The 21,187-nt window shown below is 50.9% G+C and overlaps 1 protein-coding gene across 4 annotated transcripts in view; it reads left to right on the top strand.

Moving 5' to 3' along the window:
• Positions 1-7,320, top strand: part of MRPL14 (mitochondrial ribosomal protein L14) — an 11,887-nt gene extending 4,567 nt beyond the window's left edge. The window contains exons 2-3 of one of the 4 annotated variants that reach the window (XM_019949938.3): positions 4,357-4,448; positions 6,835-7,320. In XM_019949938.3, the coding sequence (XP_019805497.1) occupies positions 4,378-4,448; positions 6,835-7,201 (438 nt within the window). In that variant the 5' untranslated portion in view covers positions 4,357-4,377 and the 3' untranslated portion in view covers positions 7,202-7,320. Of the gene's footprint in view, positions 1-4,356; positions 4,449-6,611 lie in introns of those variants that run through there. The other 3 variants (XM_019949935.3, XM_019949936.3, XM_019949937.2) reach the window with 3 other exon arrangements.
• The last annotated feature ends 13,867 nt before the right edge of the window (positions 7,321-21,187 follow it).

The raw sequence follows: 21,187 nt of genomic DNA on the forward strand, positions 1-21,187 counted from the left end.
CTCTCAGTGTCTAGGAAGCTCCCCCAAGTTACTGGGAGCCTGGGTGAAGGGCACAAGAAAGACCACCAACCCACCAATATGGAGCCTCTCTGGAGCTGGAGGATGAATTGCAATTGCAGATAAATTTTATACATTTAACAGATACTCACTGAGCTCCATTTGTGTGCCAGGCACTGTTCTAGGTCCTGAGCATGTAGCGCTGGACGGGACAGGCACGGTCCCTGCTCTCACGGAGCAATGTTCTTCCATCACCTATAAGGTGATGCCAAGTGAAAAACTCACCTGTGTGTCCCTAAAATCTACAGTCCTCCCTGGCCTCCAGAACTGAAGGGAGATCTTAAAGTTAAACTAAGATTTGAAGTAAGCACGGCTCTTGGATTGTATTAAGTAATTTCTCTCCCTCTCCCTCTCTCACTGTCTCTTGCCTTCCTTCTCTTGCCCTCCCCATCCCCCCACCCCCAGAGGTTATTATTCACACTCTAAACCTGGGTGGCAGTACTAGTGCTGACCAGGAAGTGGCATGAACAGCCATCTCTGGCGCTGGAGTCTTCCGAATACCTGGCCTCCTCTGAGTGAGAGGCGAGGAGGAAATATCATTGGAGTTAGCTTCCTGTGCAAACACAGGACTCAGAATAACATTGCTTGTGAGACAAAGCACTCTATACAGACTGATTTGAAGTGAATCAGGGCCTATGTCTACAGGATGGATTTATCCTAGGAAATAACATCAAGGTCAGTCAGTTGCTTTGAAATACATTGTAGCCCTCATTACTCTTACCTGATCTGAGCCAGTTGTTTAGTGGTGCAATGGTGTTTTTTCACAGTGGGCAGTGTAAGCACCAGACCGAGGAGATGATTCCAGGGGCCTGTAGACATAGCATGAGCTAATCCTCTCATGACCAGCACCATGGTTCTCCTAAAGCATGTTTGCATGCGATGTGCTGGTTCCCGATATACGGATGAGATCTCTACAGTGTCTGGATTTCCCTGTGTCGAGCCGTGGGTGGGGGAATCTGTCTTTCTGTTGGCTACCTCATTTATTTTATTCAACAAGTATTTATTGTACTCCCACTCTGTCAGGACCTGCTGGGATCTTTTGCAGGCGTGACAGTGGAGGGGACCACAGATTCTTTTTGTATACAAATATACAAGTATATTTGCTTCTTTTATGCGTTCAAGTTCATAGGAATGCTTACTGCTGTCCATTTGATGTCTTTAAGTCCTTTGGGTCTGGAGGTCACTATCAGATCCACCAAAGAGCTAGTGAAAAGTCTTTGAATTTGGTCTTTTCTTGTGAAAATGGAGGTGCTCCCTGCAGCCATGAATGTATTACGTTTGCGTTTGAGGGTAGTACAGGTAATCCCGAGTCTGTGATTCCTGAGTTCCTATAGTGAGTTCAGATGCCACGTTGTCAAGATCTCTGTGGTTTCTGTGGATATTGAGTAGCAAGAGCTAGAATGTTAAGGACTATCAGCCTCATCTCCAGAAATAAGAAAATAAAATAGAAATCCAGAGTTATTCCGTGTCTGAGTTTGGGTAGTGAACGTTGGCACAGTGAGAGTTCCTTTGGCACAGGACGCCCAGATGTCCTTGGTGTGCAGGAGGGGTGACAGCAGATGCTGTAGCCTTACACAGAGCTGCTCGCAGGAGGTGTGTTTGGGGCCAGGGCAGTTTGGTTGGGCAGAGATGGACCCAGGTTGTGGTGGTGGCTTCTCAGCAAGGCAGAGAGAGGGGGCCTGGGTGTGGTCTGTGCACAGGCTGGCCTGTAGATTTTAGGGAGGTGCCTTGAATGGTGGGGTTTGTTATGCCCAAGTTGGGAAAGTGCTGGGAAGCCTCCAGGCACTTCTGCATTTCTTGGACTCACATAAAGGCTCTGGAGGAAGCGATGCAGCGTGGAGAGGCTGGATGTTGCAATTCTCAGGAGAAGGAATGTGGGTGGCGCTGGACTAACCTTGAGGGTTCTTTGGAGGAGCCGAGGAGCCTCTTTTCTCCCAGGGAGTGAGAGTAGGGGCCCGCCAGCATCAGATGGGAAGGCTTGGCTGCGATTGGACGTAACTGCAGCCTGGACCAGAAGGACTGCTTTTCAGAGCTACTTTTTTTATTCCGTTTTTTTAAAGCCAGTTTTCCATTATTGCTCAGAGTGTGGAGCTCTTCTTGCCACCTACACTTCAAATTGTATTCAAAACCTAAATTGGATGAAAGTGAATGACTTTCACCTGGTGTTTGTCTACATTTCAGTTGATTCAGCAAGCACTGAGTTAGGTCTGAGTAAAATGTTCATGTGACATCAGTATTCTTGATGGAACAAGGATGATCTAACAGTTGGAAAAATATTAATATTTAAGTTAAAGTTACCATGTTAACTGTGCTGATTCAGAGGGTGGGTTCAGGAAGCCAACTTCTGGGGTTCAGATTTCAGCTTTGTCACTCCTAGCTGTGCGACTTGGGCAGATTATCTAACCTCTCTGGGCCTCATTTCCTCCTGTATAAAATGGGGCTAATAATAGTGTCCATTTCGTAGTTTTTGTGAGGCTTAAATGAGACGATAATGTAAAGCACTTAGACACATTATAACTAGTCGATACATTTTCATAAAGAAAGAAAGCAGAAAAAGACCAGGTGACCCTCAAAGCTGCTTCTCACCCTGAGTTCCTGTGTGAAGTGGGCTTTTTACGGCAGAGTGAGGCCGTAGGGTGTGGAGGGAAGACCCTGGGACGTAAGCTGAGTCCACTTCTGGTTCTGCTTCTGCCCTGGGCTAGTTACGGGGCTTTATGCAAGTCCCTTCCTCTCTCTGTATCTCAGTTTCCTGATCTTCGAAACGGGACGTGATGTGATGACGATGATGTTGGAGAGGGCTAATAGGTATTGAGGGTGTACTGAGTGCGGGCATCATGCTCTGTGCTTTGCGTGGCTTACCTCAGGACCGTCTTGTGAATAGGTGTTACAGGTGGGGAAACCCCATGTTACAGATGGGGAAACCGAAGCTCATAGCTCCTTCTCCAGGGCTACCAGGCTGTGAGGGTAAAGCTGGCCTCATCTGATAGTCTTTGATTCTGTGTGTCAGATGTTAGTAGTTCTGTAAGTAGGCCGCCTTCTTTTGCATACGTTTCTGATCATATTTACATTTTGGCCAACGCTTCCTGGGTTGTCTTAAGGAAAACACTGGCGAATAAGTTTGAGGTTTGAGGCTAAATTGTAGTTAATAAGCATTTCTGGAGTGTTTAGGTATTTCTGTGAAAGTAAATAGTGAGTTTTCCCCCACCATTATTAAATAAACTCTTATCTAAGGTGCTTTGAACTTATGCAAGGCAAAGCTGTGTGTAAATACTACAGTGGTAGAGGCTTTCTCAGCAGAGCTCTTGAATGAGGCCCTCTGTAGCCAAACATGTGGGTGGAAAACAGGCATGTCTTGCAGCTGGAATTCCCAGCTGGCTGTAGGTTGTTCTTAAATATTCCCCTCACTGGTGCCCAGGTGTTTCAGGAACCTGGGGATGGCCATATAGGTTGGTGCTAGGGAGCACAGGGTTGAGGTTCTGCAAGCTGCAGTCACCAGTGTTGGGTTGGCGTTTGCTCTTTTGTCTCCAGCTTGCTCTCCCAAAGCCCACTTTCAGCTGCAGTGTAGGGTAGGTAGTTTTTCTTTCTTTTTTTTTTTTTAATTGGGGTATAGTTGCTTTATAATATTGTGTTAGTTTCTGCTGTACAGCGAGTAGGTAGTTGTTCTGTGTTACGTTGTCAGTTGGGAGACCGACCCAAATAGAGGCCTTGGTCAGTGACTTGGCAAGGGCATCCTTTGGCACTCCTTTGCTAACCTTGAGCTGTCCAGGTGTTCTGGCTTTTACATTTGGAGGAAAGGTGATGTGGTGACAGACAACGTGGGCAGCTGCTCAGATAATCTACTTTCCTCCAGGGAGTAAAAGTTCTGGTTTCAGGAGGCACACGAGTGTCAACAAGGGGCCAGTGTGCAGGTTTTCCTCTGTGGAGGATGTGGGAAGTGCTTCCTGCCTGGGTGTGTCCCAGAGGACTCGTGCTGTGGAGGTGATATAATTATGAAGGCATTCTCTGTGCTGTTGTGTAACCTACAGCGAGAACTGTGGTGGGCCATTCCAGCTCTCTGACCCCAGTTAGAATATGAATCAGCAAAATTGCAGCTGGAGTTCCATCTAATCATCTGCGTATCTTTTAACCACTAAGATTTATATTTAGTGACTAATGATCTTTTGCTCAAAGTGCCATCTCCCACACAAGTCCCCAAAAGTCTTAAAAAAAAAAAAACAAACACCAAACACCAAAAACTACTGGCTCTGAGTGTGGACATTGACTTAGAAATAAATCCTTTTCCCCCCTTTTTCCCTGCAGGATTTGCCATCTTGGGATCCCATGGCTTTCTTTACTGGGCTCTGGGGCCCCTTCGCCCACGTGAGCAGAGCACTGAGCCAACGCTGTTTCAGGTAACTTTTCCTATTAAGTTCTTAAAGCTGTGTCTTTGAGTAAGCCTCCTGTCAGGGTGGGGTATTGGTGACTAGAGTGGGAGTGGAAACTCAGGGAGGTGGGCTTGGGGTCAGGGAAATCCAAAGGCATAGGTGGAACTGGGGTTTGGTCAGGCCAGGTGAGGGGGATAGGTAAGGAGGCGATATTGCTGTTGAGGACGGGATTGGGAATGGATATAGAGAATGATGAAACCTCCATCCTTGCCAGACTCTTGTAGTGAATCTGATGTCTCTCAACCCTGTCATTCCTCCAGTGCATTAAAACCTTCTCTTTTAAGAAAATGTATATATGTACATTTTATATACACTTTGTATATACACACACACATATATACACATATATATTCTCTATATATACACATATGTGTATATATAAATATATACTCTATATACATATATATGTATATATACATATATATACTCTATATGCATATATATGCATATATATACATTTTATATATATCTAAAGTATATATATACTTTAGATATATATGAGTATATATATTCATTCTTAGTCACATTGCTATACACCTGAAACTAACAGAACATTGTAAATCAACTATAATATTTCATTTTTAAAAAAACATATAAATAAAAGAGGGGAAAAACCCTTCTCTCTTAAAAATGGAATATATATATATATATATTTTTTAAATCACATACTTATTACCATAAACTCAAGCATGATGGAAGTTTGACAACCTCTCCCCTCCCCATTTAGATGCTAAGTCAGGGCGGAGAGCACAGGTTGCATTCCTGTTGGCAAACATGCCTTTTGGCCCTGTTCATGCACTCGTTCCGCAAGTGTTTACTGAGCCCTGTGCCCAGGGTTGGTCATAGAGAGATGAATAAGAATTGCTTCCTGCCCTGGAAGAGTTCTCACAGTTGGCCATGGGAGCAAAGTTGGAAACAAATAACTCTAAGAAAATGTGACCAGTATAATAATAGAGGCTTGTACAGTTCTTTGGAAGGCCCGAGGCAGGGGCTGCTAACGGAGGAGGAGGAGGAAAAGAGGAGGATAGCAGCTGCCTTCCCAGAAGGCACATGGGGGCAGGTCCTGTCCAGGCCCCCAGGGAGGGCCAAGAGGCCAGGCACACTTGGAGAGCTCCAGGGATTCCCGGCCATCGGGGCTCAGAGTGAATGTGTGAGTGGCAGGATAGAGGACCTCAGAAGGCAGGTACATAGAGGCCAGGTTGTTGACAGTGTATACAGTGGGGGAACCACTGACCAGTCCTGAGCAGGGGAGTGACCTCCATTTTATATTTTAAAAAGAGCTCCTGGTTGGCAGAGTGAGGTGCGCAGGGAGCTGGTTAGGACACTAACGGAATAGTCTTGGTGTAAGAGAGTGAGCTGCTGGATGAAGGAGGTGTCGACGGGGGTGGAGGGAGAGGACAGAGGTGTTTAGGAGTGGTGTCAGTAGAACGGGGTAGCCAGTGGATGGTGATGGAGAGAGGTTTATGGCTCAGGAGCTGAATTTTCTGGAGAAGCCATCATCTAGGCAGGAAACACAGCAGTGGGAGGAGGTTTGCAGGGGGAGGCGATGAAGTCACTGTAGGACCTACTGAGTTGCAGCATCTGTAGGACACGTGAGGAGTTGGAGTGGAAATATAGGACCGAAGGATAGGAGAGAAGTGGGGCTGGAGATGGAATTTACTAGCTGGAAACAATGGGGATAGAGAACCTTGTCCAGGGTAGGCATGTGGAATGAGAGAAGAGGACGCCGGGTCACCCGGGAGAACACCAGCACTAGGGTCCTAGTGGCAGCAAACTAGAATTCCCACTGTCATCAGATGGCTTAATAATAGCTTATTTGCCTTTAATAGGTACGCTTTATAGTGGGGAAAAATACATTAAAACAAAAGATTGTTACCTTGACTTATTTTCCATTTCTGCTATGTTGTGTCAAAGGACTCCCTTAGCAGACACACTCACTTGTACCTTCTGGTTCTCAGCAACTTGTAGATGGGACATTTGGTAATCAGCGTATTCTGGGGGAGCAGGTTTTGCAGGCTAGGCAGTGGGCGAGGCCTGGCCCATAAGGTAATCCTTATGGGATTAATCCTCAGAGGCCTTTTGGAAACCAAAGGCTTTAAATTAAGTCTGCCATGCAGTTTGTTGTAACAGAATATCAGGTCCTCTTTAAAACCCATCCAGATCGAGGTCCTGACCCGGCAGCGGAAGCCGTGAAGAACTGTGAGGGCACTGCCTTGGGCACAGAGAAGCCTTCCCAGGCACCACCTCTGTCAGGGCCCTGCTGATGTGCACGCTGCCAAGCCTGGTCTGGCAGAGGCCTCTGCGCCCTGACCAGCAGAGATGCAGACCTCAGACTCTTTTCCTCTTCTGCCAGCACCACTGGGAGCCTTGGTGCAATTCAGAAGATGACGCGGGTGCGTGTGGTGGACAACAGTGCCCTGGGAAACACCCCGTACCATCGCCCTCCTCGCTGCATCCACGTCTATAACAAGAACGGGGTGGGCAAAGTGGGCGACCGGATCCTGCTGGCCATCAAGGGGCAGAAGAAAAAGGCACTTATCGTGGGGCATCGTATGCCTGGTCCCAGGATGACCCCCAGGTTCGACTCTAACAACGTGGTCCTCATCGAGGACAACGGGAACCCTGTGGGGACCCGAATCAAGACACCCATCCCCAGCAGCCTACGCCAGAGGGAAGGCGAGTTTTCCAAGGTGCTGGCCATTGCCCAGAACTTTGTGTGAACAGAGCCCAGGCACCGGCTGCCTGGAGGCTCATGGATGGAGCCGTTCTCAGAGTGGTGCCTCTGCTGAGAGGGAGCCCGGGGCGCAGTGTGCTGTGAGAAAATAAATGTTTTCCTGTACGTTTCTTCCTGAGCTTTCTGGGTGTGGCCATGGGGTCAACGGTACTGAAACAGTTAAAAGGTGCCACGTGACGTGGTGGTCTTTGCCTGCAATAGCCTGTGAACTCACCCAGGATTATCAGGCTCTGGAAAACTGGGGTACACGCCAAATGCCAGTTTGTAGATATGCAATGGAATATCACTTTCTAGCCAGGCAAACTGTTTATTTGCCTTCCACAGTGTCATCTTCCTGTGTCAGAGGGCCGGAGGTGCTAAATGGGTATGAAGGTGACTGGGTTGCTGGGTTAGCGTGAATGGAGCCGGGGGACCGTTTCCTCCAGCACAGCGTGGCCTCCAGCCTCCGAGAGAACCTGCACCGTGATCCTTCCTCCACCATGGGGTGCCCTCTGCTAGGCACCGGCTGCTTCTCTGTGCCCAGAGCAGACAGCTTCCTGCCTTGACTCCTGGGGAAATGCACTAGCTCCGGTGTTTGCAGAGCACCAAATCGTGGGCCTGTGCAGGGGATTCAGTGACAGTTTACCTCCCATTTGTTTGTTGGTCTCCTTGGGGAGGTTCTGGGGCGCTCCCTTAGTTTCTTTAAATGGAATCTCATCAGCCCATTTCTAAAGTCACTCCTTTATTCATTCAAACTGTCCTGGGCACTTCTCATTAAACATTCCAGTGGCCTCTGAGAGGCAGAGTTGCATGATGATTAAGCACATGCTCTGTAGCCAGACCGCCTGGGTTCCAATCCTGACTCCACCACTTACACGTAATGCCTTTGGGCAGGTTATTTTGCTTCTTACACCTTCTGTTTCCTCACCTGTAAAATGGGTACATGATAATGGTACCTGCTTGATACAGTGGATGTAAGAAATGAGTTCGTGCCTATGAGTACCTGGTGATAATAAGCACTTGATAGGCATCAGCTGTTCTCTGTCATCATTGCTCTGCAGCTGCCAGCGCTGGGAAAGAGAGGTGAGGATAAGTACATGTCCGTGCTCTCCTGGGCAGATTGACACAGATCACCTAATGACTCCAACACATGCAGATCCCCAAGTGTAACAAGTGCCTCCGATGGAGAGGTTAGACTTTTTCCATGGGACAGGAGGCGGCTTCCCTGAGAAAAGGTTGCATGGTCTGCCTTTTGAAGAATGAATAGGCATTGTGATAGAAGTCAGAATAGTGGCTACCTGCGGGGGTGGGGAAGAGCATAGACCACAAAGGTCACAAGGGAAACTTACGGGTGTTGGAATTGTTCTAAATCTAGATCTGGGTGGGAGTCACGTGAGTGTATACATCTAAATAATTCTTGAGCTGTATACTTCAGTGCACTGTACTTTACACCTTAGTAAAAATAAATGGACAGGCATTAGCTAGGTGATAGAGGAGGGGAAAGTGTTCCAGGCAGAGGGAAGAGCATATGCAAAAACCCTGTGGCAGAAGGGAATGGGGTGAGTCCCAGGGACTCAAAGGAAAAGCCGATGTGGCTAGAGCAGGGCGAGCAGGAGGGATTGTGGTGTGGGATGGGGCTGGGGAGGCAGGGCCAGCCAAGCCTGGGAAGCCTTCCTTATCCTGAGGGCGTTGGGACGCTGTTGGAGGGTATTCAGCAAGGAGGGTCAGGGTGGTGGGAAGGGAGATACGGTTGGATTGACTGTGGAGTGGGGCTGAGGGAGTCCAGAGTGGACGAGTGTAGGCTTTGCGTGATGATGACCTGCTGGCCTAGGGCAGTGGTGAAGGAGGGGAGCAGAAGCCTTTAGCGGGTGCAGTTGACTGGGCTTGGCAATGCGTTAGGGTGGTGGGGAAGGGCCAAGAATGTGTCTCAGGTGTCCAGCTTCCGCGCCTGGATGGTTGGTCTTGCAGAACACCGAGCTGGGTGCTCTGGGGGAGGCCCGAGGGTGGGGGAGGGTGAGTAGCTGAATGGCGTCTGAGTGGAGGCACCTCTGAGATGTCCGAGAGGTGTCAAGTAGGCAGCTGGATGTAAGTAATCTCTTAAATTGGAATAGCACTCAGTGTCTATTTTGAAAGCATTTGTGTGTACGTGCACTCTTGGTGTTCCTCACGGTTTGGCGGCCACTGGTCCCGTGTTTTACGTGAGGACACCGAGTTTCAGAGGTAACGTGATTTTTCTGCAACTGACAGATGATCAAGCTGGTCTCAAAGCCAGAGCCCATGACTTCACCGCAGGGGTCTTCCCACAATGTCCGGGGGTCTTACTTTTGTGGTTGACGAGCCCTTGCCATCTTGAGCTGATTCTCACTAGCTGTGAGTCTAGAGGATAATAATCTGGTTTTCCCGAATTCAGTGGGTTCACTTGGAGCCTCACCAGCTCAGCCTTGACTGCTGGGAAGCGAAGGCTCTTCTTTTTCCGTCTTCCTGGTCGGGGCGTGCACCGCTCCCCAGGGCTGCTCTGATTAAAGGCTGATTCAAGGTCCCTCTGGGTATTTTAGGAGCTAGCAGCCCTCCTCACCGGGCCCTCTGGAAGGGCCGGCGGACTCTGGCCGACCTGCTCTGCTGCAGCAGCTGACGCTGGCCACGGAGGAGGAAGCGCCTGCACTGGGGTCTGCTTTGCCAGGGACGAGTGTCTCCCCAGCTGCAGCCGCTGCTACTCAGCAAGTTCTTAATTCCTCTGCTTTCTGGGCTGCTTCCCGAAGGCTGGGGGAGGAAGAGACCCCTGTCCATAGGGAAGGGAAGGGCGGGATTGCCATTCTCAGCCTGGCAGCACCTGCTCAGGGCATGGCCTTTGCTCTGACCAGGGCAGCTTGACCAAAGCTGCCCTCTAGCTTTGAAGGGCACTCGCTGTCTAGGGTCGGGCTCACTTCTTCCCCTGCCCTTAGTCAGCAGAACGTGCGTCCATCCTTTCACGGGTCTACAGGGCACCAGCTGCCCTGCTCCAGCCCCGCTCCCGCCTCCCTCCTGTTGAGGTTTGCGGGAGTCTTTCAAATGACTGTCCTGCCATCCCCCCTCAGCTCAGGTCTGCCATGGGCTTAAACACTCTTCCCAAGGTGTTCTGTGCTGACCGCTGGAAGGCTGTGGTTTCCAGGGGCTGGGGGCCAGAGACCGCTCCCCGACCGTGACGCAGGCCCTGGCAGCACACAGCCCAGAATAGCCTCAGCTCTGCTGCTTTCCCAGCTGCCCTATCACTTTGCAAACTGGAATCTAATTTGCTGTCCACCCTCCCCGCCCCAGTCTCTCAGTCAGTACCGCTTTCTTTGCTCATGAAATATTTATAATCACAGATTATGTTTCCCTATGAGTATAAACTTGCTTTTGTTTTTTTCCCTTCTATGCCCTTAAGACAAGTCAAAGAGCCTCATCTCTCTGGGTTCATAGACCTCATCCAAGTGTCTGCTGCAGCGGCCGGCTCCACCCACAGGTTGACTCCCTCTGCCGCCCCACTGCTGAAGAAACAGGGAAAGCTGTACATTGGGGGTTGTGGTTGGGAGACCTGGGTTCCAGTTGGGCCTGTGCTAACTAGCCATGTGACCCTGGGCGAATTACCGCCTGGGGAGCTGGGGAGCCCACCCCTTGGGGGCTTGGTGCCTCCACTGGTGGTCATGCCGCCAGGGTCACCAGGCATGGCTCTGACTGCACCCTTGCCCCAGCGACCTTGGAGGGTGTGCCCCTGGCTGCAGATGGGGACCTGGCCAAAGAATGCAGGGCTCACCCTGTCACCATCAATACTCCTGGAAAAATAGCCAGAAGCCAACCACCTCCCGTCGGGGTGGCGAGGCTACAGCACTGCAGGCATAGCAGGCGGTTCCCTCCTGAAACCCTCAAGGCCAGCCCTGCTTTACTGAGGTGCCAGGTGGGGGCAGAAGGGAGGGGGTGCCCCCTGGTGGGCAGGATGCCCCAGAGGCCTGGCTCCTCCGGAATCAGAGTGAGGAGGAGTCCCCCGCGGGCATGCTGGGCCTCACCTGGGCACAGCCTCCTTAGCTTCCCTGCTCCATCCTCCCATTGCCTTTCTTGGCCGCTTGTTCTCTCTTGTTCTTTCTCAGTTGCTGAGAATTCTTGTTTTTGACGAAAATTGCATGATATTGGAATCAAATACTTACCTGAAATTCAAATCTGTCCCAGCAGCTGCATTTCTTTCCTTCCCCTAGTCTTGTGATTCAATCTTTTAACAAAAAATTTCAGGATTTCATTTTATTCTTTCCCACCTGGAGGATGGATCACAGTTCAGTTCCCCTCAGTATTTTGGATACTTGCTGAATTGTTTTGCCAAATATTAGGTAATTTTCCAAATTAGGTGGACTTCCTAGGCTCAAAGTGAAAATGAGTTTGCTTCTCAGTTTTCAGCATCAAGCCAGTTTCATTATGATTTTTTAAAGCCAGTGGTTTCCAGCCAGACTCGGTGATAACCTGTTGTCACTTGCTTGATATCATGACAGGCTGTCTTGTAAGACATACCACAAGCTTTTTCTTTCTTTTTTTTGGCTGCGCTGGGTCTTCGTTGCTGCGCGTGGGCTTTCGCTAGTTGCGGTGAGCAGGGGCTACTCCTCGTTGCGGTGCACAGGCTTCTCATTGCGGTGGCTTCTCTTGTTGTGGAGCACGGGCTCTGGGCACGCGGGCTTCAGTAGTTGCAGCATGCGGGCCCCAGAGGGCGCGGGCTTCAGTAGTTGTGGCGCGTGGGCTCAGTAGTTGCGGTGTGTGGGCTCTGGAGCGTGGGCTCAGTAGTTGTGGCACATGGGCTTAGTTGCTCCACGGCATGTGGGATCTTCCGGGACCAGGGATCGAACCGTGTCCCCTGCACTGGCAGGAGGATTTTTAACCACTGGACCACCAGGGAAGTCCGTGCTTTTTCTTTTTTTAAATGAAAATGAATTTAAACTTATTTTGAGAATTTCATAAGAACCCTTGAATAATTGGGATACCCCTGGATGTTATGAAACTGCTTGGCAGTTGATTTTAGGCCAGATATTTATATGACAAATAGATGCAGCTCTCGGTCAATCGAGACTGATGATCTGGTGTGGGATCAGAGCCATCCTGCCCTCTCCCTGCTCTGGGCTCCCTGGTGATTTGTACCACCTCCTAGGGCTGCAAGAGGAGAGAAAGAGAGACCTTCTCTCCCAGTGCTGGCCTTTTCAAGGGATGCCATGCCTGGCCTCCCATGGTTTCCCGGGCTGGGAGTGGGCAGTACTGACCCATCCCCGTGGGCTAACCCAGTGCCCTTCCTGGCTGGCACAGAGCAGAGCTTTCGTTTGTTCATATACCTCACTGGCACTGTCCTTACCCAGTTACATTAGCTCATCGGTTTGCTGCTAGCTCTGGTTAAAGGTTCGCTAGCGAAGAAGAATGAAACCCTTGCTTCAAAAGAGGTTTTAGAGTTGTCTGTGGATTTCGTTTCTCCAGGCTGGGTCCCTACAATAGACAGACGATTAAGAATGACTTACATGGTTCTCCATTTATTTGAACAGTGTTTGCTGCAGATCTGCTCTCCCATAGGCTTACCTTTGTAATTCATTAAATTGCTTTCTAGTAGGTAACTGCTTGCAGAGAGACAGTCCACCTATATATATATTTTCTTTTGTAAAATAAAAAAAATTAATTTTAGTCTTACCCATTCCCTTTATTTATAAGATGTATTTATGGTTTTAAAAAGTCTGGTGCTGAAGCACTTAGGGAGTGAAGAGTCATGATATCTGCAAGAAATTACCAACTGATGCATCTAAATGAGGAGTATATGGAGATTATACTATGTTTTCAACTTTTCAAAGGTCTGACATTTTCAACATGTTAGTAATAAAAGTAATAAAAACGAATGACTGCTTTTTAAAAAATAAATTCTGGGAGGAGGAATCAAGATGGCAGAATAGAAGGATGTGGCTCTCACCTCCTCCCACAAAAAAAATTCTGATGATAAAACCAAACCTGTGTGTGAAACGTGTTTGCGTTGGCCGGGGCCCTGGCTGGCCCCCAGAGCTGTGGCTGTGCGCTGGCCGATGGGGACGGGACAGTTCAGGCAGCAGGAGCCAGGGCTGCCAAGTCCACTCACTGCTGCCCACGCACCAGCTTCTGACCTGGCCGTTCTCACCATCCTCCCCACTTCCGGGCCAGGGCTTGGGTTGTATTCTATAGGAACGTGGCTATATTATTTCTTTTAACTCTGTGTTCCCAGCACCTGGCACATCGTAGGTGTGCGGTAAATGTCAAACTAATAGATTTCCTCTGTTCAAGTCTGTGGTGCGCTTTTCAAGGTGAGGAGAACTTTGCGCTTCCTAAGTAACACTGTTAGTCGATGTGTACTTTGTTTTGGGGAAGGCATAGGGTACCTCTCTCGCCAAGGGCATGTCATAGCTAACCCACCTGTGGCTTGAGTTCATTTCAAAACAAAACTGGGGGTTTTGTCTCACCCATGTGGTTTGAACCTTTCACTATGACTGTGTAGACTTGGGGGTTGAGGAGCCCCCGAATTCCACAGGGGAAAGTAGCAGATTCAGTCAGACCTTGGGTTCTCTGGTGCCTAGTCCTGTTCTTTTCCACAGCATCACTGAGCACTTCCTTTCACCACTGAGTTTAAAAACATGATGAAAAAAAGAATAAAAAATAAATAAAAACATGAGGAACTTTCTGAAAAATACATTTGGATGGGGCCATATGTACCCAGCTGGTAGGGGTAGGAAGCAGCATTGCTTGTGAGCAGCTGGCAGGATCGGGGCTCCCTGGTGAGCGTATTTCCCAAGATGTGGTGACCAGGCTGTTGGGTGTGCAGCGGTGATGGGATTGGGAGGAAGCAGATTTGTGATGCTGTGTCTGAAACCTCCCCTCTGACCCTTTAGGTCCCCCACTGGGTCCGAGGGCTTCAGAGCACCTCACAGCCCTCTCTTACTCCTCCTGAGTAGCAAGGTGCTTCCTCACTGGGGTCCTTGTGGTCTCTGAACACCTCTACCTCCGCAGAGCCCTTTCGCTGTACAGATGCCCCCATCTTTGTGATCTCACCTCGTGCCTACTGCTAAGGCTTCCCCCAGCTGGGTGGTAGGTAGGGCTGAGGTCCCCGTTTTATACACAGAAAACTGAGTAAGTGTGCAGTGGAATTGAGCCCAGCGTTCTTATTACTCTATGCGTGCTATGCCTGGTACCCAGCCCCCCGCCAGGCATAGTGCTTTTCACACCTCTTTGTAATTGATAATCCCCATGGGCTCTGGAACAGTGTCCGTCTTGTTCATGGCTGTCTCCCCCATGCTCAGTAAATGCACAGAAAATATTGAGAGCTCCAGTAAGTTAATGACCCCCCCCAAAACGTGCTCTTTGACCCCTAGGATCTGCTCTTTGCCCAATGCCCTAAAAACAATAAAACATATTGGAGAAGAAGACCTACAGCCTGCCCAGTGGTGTCATCAAGTTAATGACCCCCAGCACGCGCTCTGCACACACAAAAACAATCATTTATGGAAAGGTGACATTTCAAAGTGAAAGACCCTCATTGTACTGAGACCTGAAATGATTTTTCCAAAGTGCCATGACAGTCCTGGCCTGACCACATAGGGACAAGAAAACTCCTGTGCCCAACCTGGAGGAGGAGCCGATGATGTCTATTCAAGAAAGATACAGAAGGTCTTCTCCCCCTCCCCTGTCTTCCTCTGATTATGAAAATGTAACCCACTAAAGTAGTCGGGGCAGCGCAACGCTTGCCTGCCTGCTTGAAAGCCTCACCAGCATCCTGTTCTAATAAATCACTTCTCATCTATCAAAAAAATATTGAGAGCTCAAAGGTTAAAATTTGGATTCTCAATTTAGGAGTCTGTACAGATGTCTAGTATAGGAGTCCGCAGAAATGGACATTTATGGTATATCTCCAAGGACCGGTGCTGGGTAGCATTGCAGATCTGCATGTAGATCCTTACCCTGTGGACTTCACCCACACTGGCCAGATGCCCAGCGTTTCCTCTTCGTAAGCTGTCTTCCCATGCCAAGTCTGGATTGATAACCCTGTTAAACTGGAGTTCACGTTTGTGTCCAAAGAATCAGTGTGTGCTTCCTTGGAGAAAACCCATGATGAGGTGTGGCTTTTGGCCGTACCTTGGGTATCTCTTACCAGGACTAGCCAGGCATGAACAAAGAGCCTTTAACTGCAATTTGGTTTCTAACTTTTCCAAACATAAACTACTTTATTCCTAAACTTGCTTTCAGTCACACAAAAATTTTTAATACCTTCAAATGTTCAGGCAACAATAAAAAAGATAGTTATGAAGCACCTTATAAGGCCATAGTTTCTATGGGGTGCAGAGGGCAGCAGTCCCTTCAGGCGGGTGGATGTCTGTGGGATGGATGGGAGGGGGAAGATGAACAGCTCAATCCTTGGCTCAAGTTCATTGGGTTAAATGATGTCCTTGGAAGCAGTCAGCAGTCCTCAGGCTTAGGCAGGGGACAGAAAGAAAGGGAGTAGGAGGAGAAAAGAAAGTGGTGCACGTGATGGAAAATGACAGTGTGTCACCATAAATCGGCCTCAGTGTTCATCAGTGCCCAGGCTGCCAGCTGCTTCTTTTTGACAAAGCTTTTCCACCTTCCTCTGTCTTGTTTCCTCCACTCTCCCCACCCAGAGGGATGTAGAATAAACAAGTTTACTAATGGATTAATGTTGAATTTTTTACTCTTTTTTTTTTTTTTTTTTTTTTTTTTTTTTTTTTTTTTTGCGGTACGCAGGCCTCTCACTGTTGTGGTCTCTCCCGTTGCGGAGCACAGGCTCCGGATGCGCAGGCTCGGCGGCCATGGCTTACGGGCCCAGCTGCTCCGCGGCATGTGGGATCTTCCCGGACCGGGGCACGAACCCGTGTCCCCTGCATCGGCAGGCGGACTCTCAACCACTGCGCCACCAGGGAAGCCTGAATTTTTTACTCTTCACCATGTTTAGGGAAAAAGAAAGCTGTTCAAAGGATAAGGCAGTGGTTCTCCACGGGGGTCACTTGGCAGTGTCTGGAGACTTGGTTTTCACAACTGGGGGTGGCATCTAGTTCCTGGAGACCAGGGACGCGGCTAGACATGTTACAGTGTACAGGACAGCCGCCACGACAAAGAACCACCGGCCCCAAGTGGAGATGGTGCCAAGGGTGAGAAACCCTGGTGTGAGACTAGGCGGGACCTCTTGTGTGTAAGGGGACAGAGGACACCTGGGAGTCATTGTGAACCGTGTAGAATTATAGGAATGGAAGCCACACTGGGACCCACGCAGCTCTGCACTTGACTGCTATTTATCTGCCCATTGTCCTGACTTGAGCCTTAGAGGTAGAGCAGGTGATGGAGAATCTGGAAGGCTGTGGCTCGCCAAAGGGTTGAAAAGTAGAGTCAAGGCCATCAGAGCGCTGGGCCACTGGCTCACAGAGTGCAGATGGCGGGACGTGGTCCACACGAGAGGCTCTGGGCTGGGGCTCGAGCTCAGCAGCTTGTGGGGTTGCCTTTGGTGAGTCACTTTTCCCAAAACTTTGGCTTCTGCCCCTGCTCATCCTCCGTGACTGTCCTGGCAGTGGCACCAGCAGCCCTCCTACCTTACAAATCTCACAACTTTGGAGTCACTTTTGGCTTTGTCCTGCTGTTCCTTGTCCATTTTTAGTTTTCACAAAGTGCTACCCATTCTCTTACGGCACGGTGGTCCTCCTCGTCCATCCCAGGGCCCCAGACGAGTCTGGGCATGCCGCTGCCTAGTCACTGTCACAATCCAGCCACCCACCAGAGGCAGCTCTCAGTGTAGGAATCTCATCTCTTCATCCATCATCTAGAGGCCTGGGGTCTGTGGCGCATGGTAGTAGGAGCAGAAAAGAAACACTAATGTATTGAGAAAGCAATGTATTGGGGGCTTACTTTGTGCCACTGTTGTACCAGGCGCTTTACACATTCTGTTCCAAGTAGTCTCTACGGTGACACTGCGGTCATTGTGCCTGGGGTATGTTGCCCTGTCTCACTGTGCAGCTCTCGGCACCCAGTCCTTAGTGGGTTCCCAGATGGAGAGCGTGCGTCCTTCCCCACCCCCAGGAAAGGCTGTCTCTGCTTCTCCAAACCCATCCCTCAGCTGGAAAACCCAGGCCAAGGCAGCCCTGCAGAGGCCAGGCTCGGCTCGCCCATCCCTTCAGCGTGAAGTGCGGTTTGTCCCTCCCAGAGACCGCACCTCACTTTGTCTCTCCAGCCCCGTCCCCTGGACCCCTGCCTTTCCATCAGCACACGCCACGCTGAGCCCACAGCTCTGGCTGTGCACGTCTTTCGCTCAGAATGTCCTTTTCTCCTGGAGTGGAGGCCAGTCAGCCTATGGAGCCCTGCTCAGAGTCTCATCGGTGAAATTCTGATCTCACATTTGTTGCCCAGGGCTTACATCTTCACTTGCCCCTTAGGGTCCCTCTTGCTCCTGTCCACCCTGCTCCGTGCCCACGCAGCTGACCTGCATGATGGACCAGGGGCTCCCTGGCCCTCTGATTTCCAGCTGGGTTTGGCCAGTGGGGGCACCAGCAGGAACTCAAAGGACCAGAGGAAAGAGAGGGTTTGGGGTCTTTGGCACCGTCACCCCTGCTTTCTCCCTGCAGGGCTGGCCGCAGCCCTCAGGCATATGTCACAGCTTCTCATGGCAGTTCTCCTTCCGGGGGCGCTGGCCACAGCCTGTGGTACCCATTGCCCTGGTCCTCACCTTTGTAAACCATCACTTTGTCAAACCCTCCTCAAATGATCTTTTTTCTTTTTAATATATTTATTTATTTATTTTTGGCTGCATTGGGTCCTTGTTGCTGCGCACGGGCTTTCTCTAGTTGCGGTGAGCAGGGGCCACTCTTCACCTCTCACCGTGGTGGCCTCTCCTGTTGTGGAGCACGGGCCCCAGGCGTGTGGGCTTCAAGTAGCGGCACGTGGGCTCAGCAGTTGTGGGTCGCGAGCTCCAGAGCACAGACTCAGCAGTTGGGGTGCACGGACCTAGTTGCTCCATGGCACGTGGGATCCTCCCGGACCAGAGATCGAACCCGAGTCCCCTGCATTGGCAGAGGGACTCCCAACCACTGCGCCACCGGGGAAGTCCCTCAAATGATCTTAATGGAATGTGCACCTCTGTCTGCTTGGACCCTGCCCCATGCAAACACTTACTGTGTGTCCCCAGAGGGGCAAAGTATGGTTCCTGCCCTGGAGAAGCTCCCGAGAGGTGGCAAGATGTGTTCATTGTACGGTAAGTGGCACGCAGCCATTAGCCTGGGAGATTCAGAGAGGCTTCCTGGGGGGCTCTCTAGATGCTGGATGGTTGGTCAGAGTTAGCCAAGCGACAGTCTTTCCTCTGAGCACCTTTCATCCCACCCGGAGCCAGAAGTGTGATACCCAGTAGGGTGTACAGGGACCTGCCAGCAGTTTGGGGGCCCTAGAGGGCAGCAGTGAGTGTGGAGGGGGGCGGGCCCGGCCAGGAGCCCAGACTTAGACCTGTCACTGCCCTACTTTACATGGCCAGGGCCTCCTCGCCCCAGATGTGCCTTATCAAGATGGCCCGGGGCTTCCCTGATGGCGCAGTGGTTGAGAGTCCGCCTGCCGATGCAGGGGACACGGGTTTGTGCCCCGGTCCGGGAAGATCCCACATGCCGTGGAGTGGCTGGGCCTGTGAGCCGTGGCCGTTGAGCCTGCGCGTCCGGAGCCTGTGCTCCGCAACGGGATAGGTCACAGCAGTGAGAGGCCCGCATACCACAAAAAAAAAAAAAAAAAAAAAAAGATGGCCCGGTGCTGTGCAGAGGACCCCTCTAAGGGAGGGTGCAAGCGGCCGCCGGGCAGCAGGAAATCCGTAAGTTCAAGAGATGATAAGAACACCAGGCCAGGGCAGGGATGGAGGATGGCAGTCAAGAACTAGTTGGGGGGCGGGAATAGGCGTTTAGCAGGCTGGGGGAGCATGGCATAGAGGAGTCATGTTGGGAGACAGGACAGGGGTCCAGAAATTCAAGTTAGCACAACCAAGCTGTTTGGGATAGGTCTGTATTCAGAGGAACTGTGTAGTGGGGTGGGAAGCAGTGAAAGAGGGTGGGTGGGGAGGGAGGAGCCGCTTGGGGGTGAGATGCTCGGCCAGCTCAGGGGTGACTTGTGGTGGCCTGAGCTGGGTGGGTGGGGGGAGATGGCTGCGACATCCCTGGTCCAGCCGGGGCAGACCACCCTGGGGTCCACGTCGTGGCCTGGTCACACTGCCGTGTGACCCCAGCCGTGGGGCTTGCTACCCTCCACAGCCCTGTGCCCCTTCTTGGCCCTGCCCTTACATTCGGAGCCGCCCCTCCTCTGAGCCACATCCTTGAAATAAAGGCATCCAAGCGTCCTGCGCCTTGAGTCTTACGGCTGCTGGGCTATCCGACTGTCAAGCTGCCCCAAGGGGGGATGGGCAGCGTCCCATGAATGTCTGGAGGTGGGAGGAGACGAGGGAGCCTTCTAGGTCTCCCAGCTGGGGTGGGGGGCACTGCAGGGCTCCTCAGGGTGTCCAGGGTCCTGGCAGAGGAGAGGAGAGGAGCAAGGGAGATATCTTCTGGTTGTCAAGCTGCAAGTGTTGGGTGACAGTGGGCTACACTCAACACAAGGTCAGGGGAGAGAACAGGGTGGGAGATTTCAGAGGCATCAGGATGTACGTGGTACTTCAGACCATGAGGTCACAAGGAGAGAGGGAGGGAGGAGCAGTGGGCCAGGGGCAGAACTTGGGGCCACACTGATGCTTGGGCGGCGGGTGGAGGAGGAGGCGCTGGGCAGGAGATCTGGAAGAAACGGCCAGGGAGGGAGGACGCCGCCTGGGGAGTGGAGGCCAGGAGGCCAGGGAGGCGAGGTTTGAGGAGGAAGTGGTCGATCTGGTCAGCTGTCACCGGCCCCTTAGCAGTGGGGTCTGCAGAGGGACGGGGAAATGATTGCACAGCTGTCACTGGTGGAGAGCTGGGTCAGAGGCAGCCCACAGTGGGGTGAGGAGGGGATGGGGCAGGGGACTTCTTCAAGAGGAGAGGGGGGCTATAGCTAGAGGGCGACTGAAGGAGCTTTTCAGGATGGAGAGACCTGAGCAACTCTTTGTAGGCACATGGGTTCTCCCCTGGCTCTGAGGGGTCTTTGATAAGAAGATATTAGCAAGGTGAGTATCAAGAGGTTGACGTTAGCAGCATGAGAAGACCACGAGCTTGGTCTGTGTTTCACTCTGAAGGCCTCCAGGGACGCCCAGACCAGTGGAAACCGACCCACCCCTCACAGGAGAGTGGAACAAAACTGCCTGGTGGAGGGTGGGGCTCCCACCCTCCCCTTGTCACACGTGCCATGGGAATTCCCATGGCACGTGTGACAGATGAGAAGCGGTGGCTCTCCACACCCTTCACGGGGCACGTCACAGTGCACAAGTACGTTTGTACGTGGACGGGCATTGCAGTTTCATTTTTCTTTGTTGTGGCCGCGCCACTCGGCTCGTGGGATCCTAGTTCCCCGACCAGGGATTGAACCCGTGCCCCCTGCAGTGCGAGTCCTAACCACCGGACCGCCAAGGAATTCCCTCAGCCTCATTTTTCATCGTTAGAGCTGTGAGCAGCCTGAATGGACATCAGTAGTGGGTGGTTCCAGAAGCAAAGCCCATCCTTGCCATGGAATAGCACACGACAGTTCCCAGGAAGGATGGCATAGCTCTAAACAGGTGCAGCTCCCCAAGACATACTGTTGAGTGGGAAAAAGCATGTTCACGAGTGATACGTACACATACATCATTTATGTAAAATCAAACGAAAGCACTCAACAATATTACTTATTTCCTACACATGTAGAAAAATGCATGGAAAATGGACTTGAATGATATCCAGGATGCTGCTAATAGCGGGGTTCTTTGGGGAGAGTAGAAGGTCCTGGGCCCAGGTGACACAGCCCTATCTATACTGCTTTAATGTTTTTATAAGGACAAAATACCTGTTTTATGTGTATACTTAAAACTAATTATCAA

This window comes from Tursiops truncatus, chromosome 10 (assembly GCF_011762595.2).
Source record: "Tursiops truncatus isolate mTurTru1 chromosome 10, mTurTru1.mat.Y, whole genome shotgun sequence".
Classification (NCBI taxonomy): Eukaryota; Metazoa; Chordata; class Mammalia; order Artiodactyla; family Delphinidae; genus Tursiops; species Tursiops truncatus.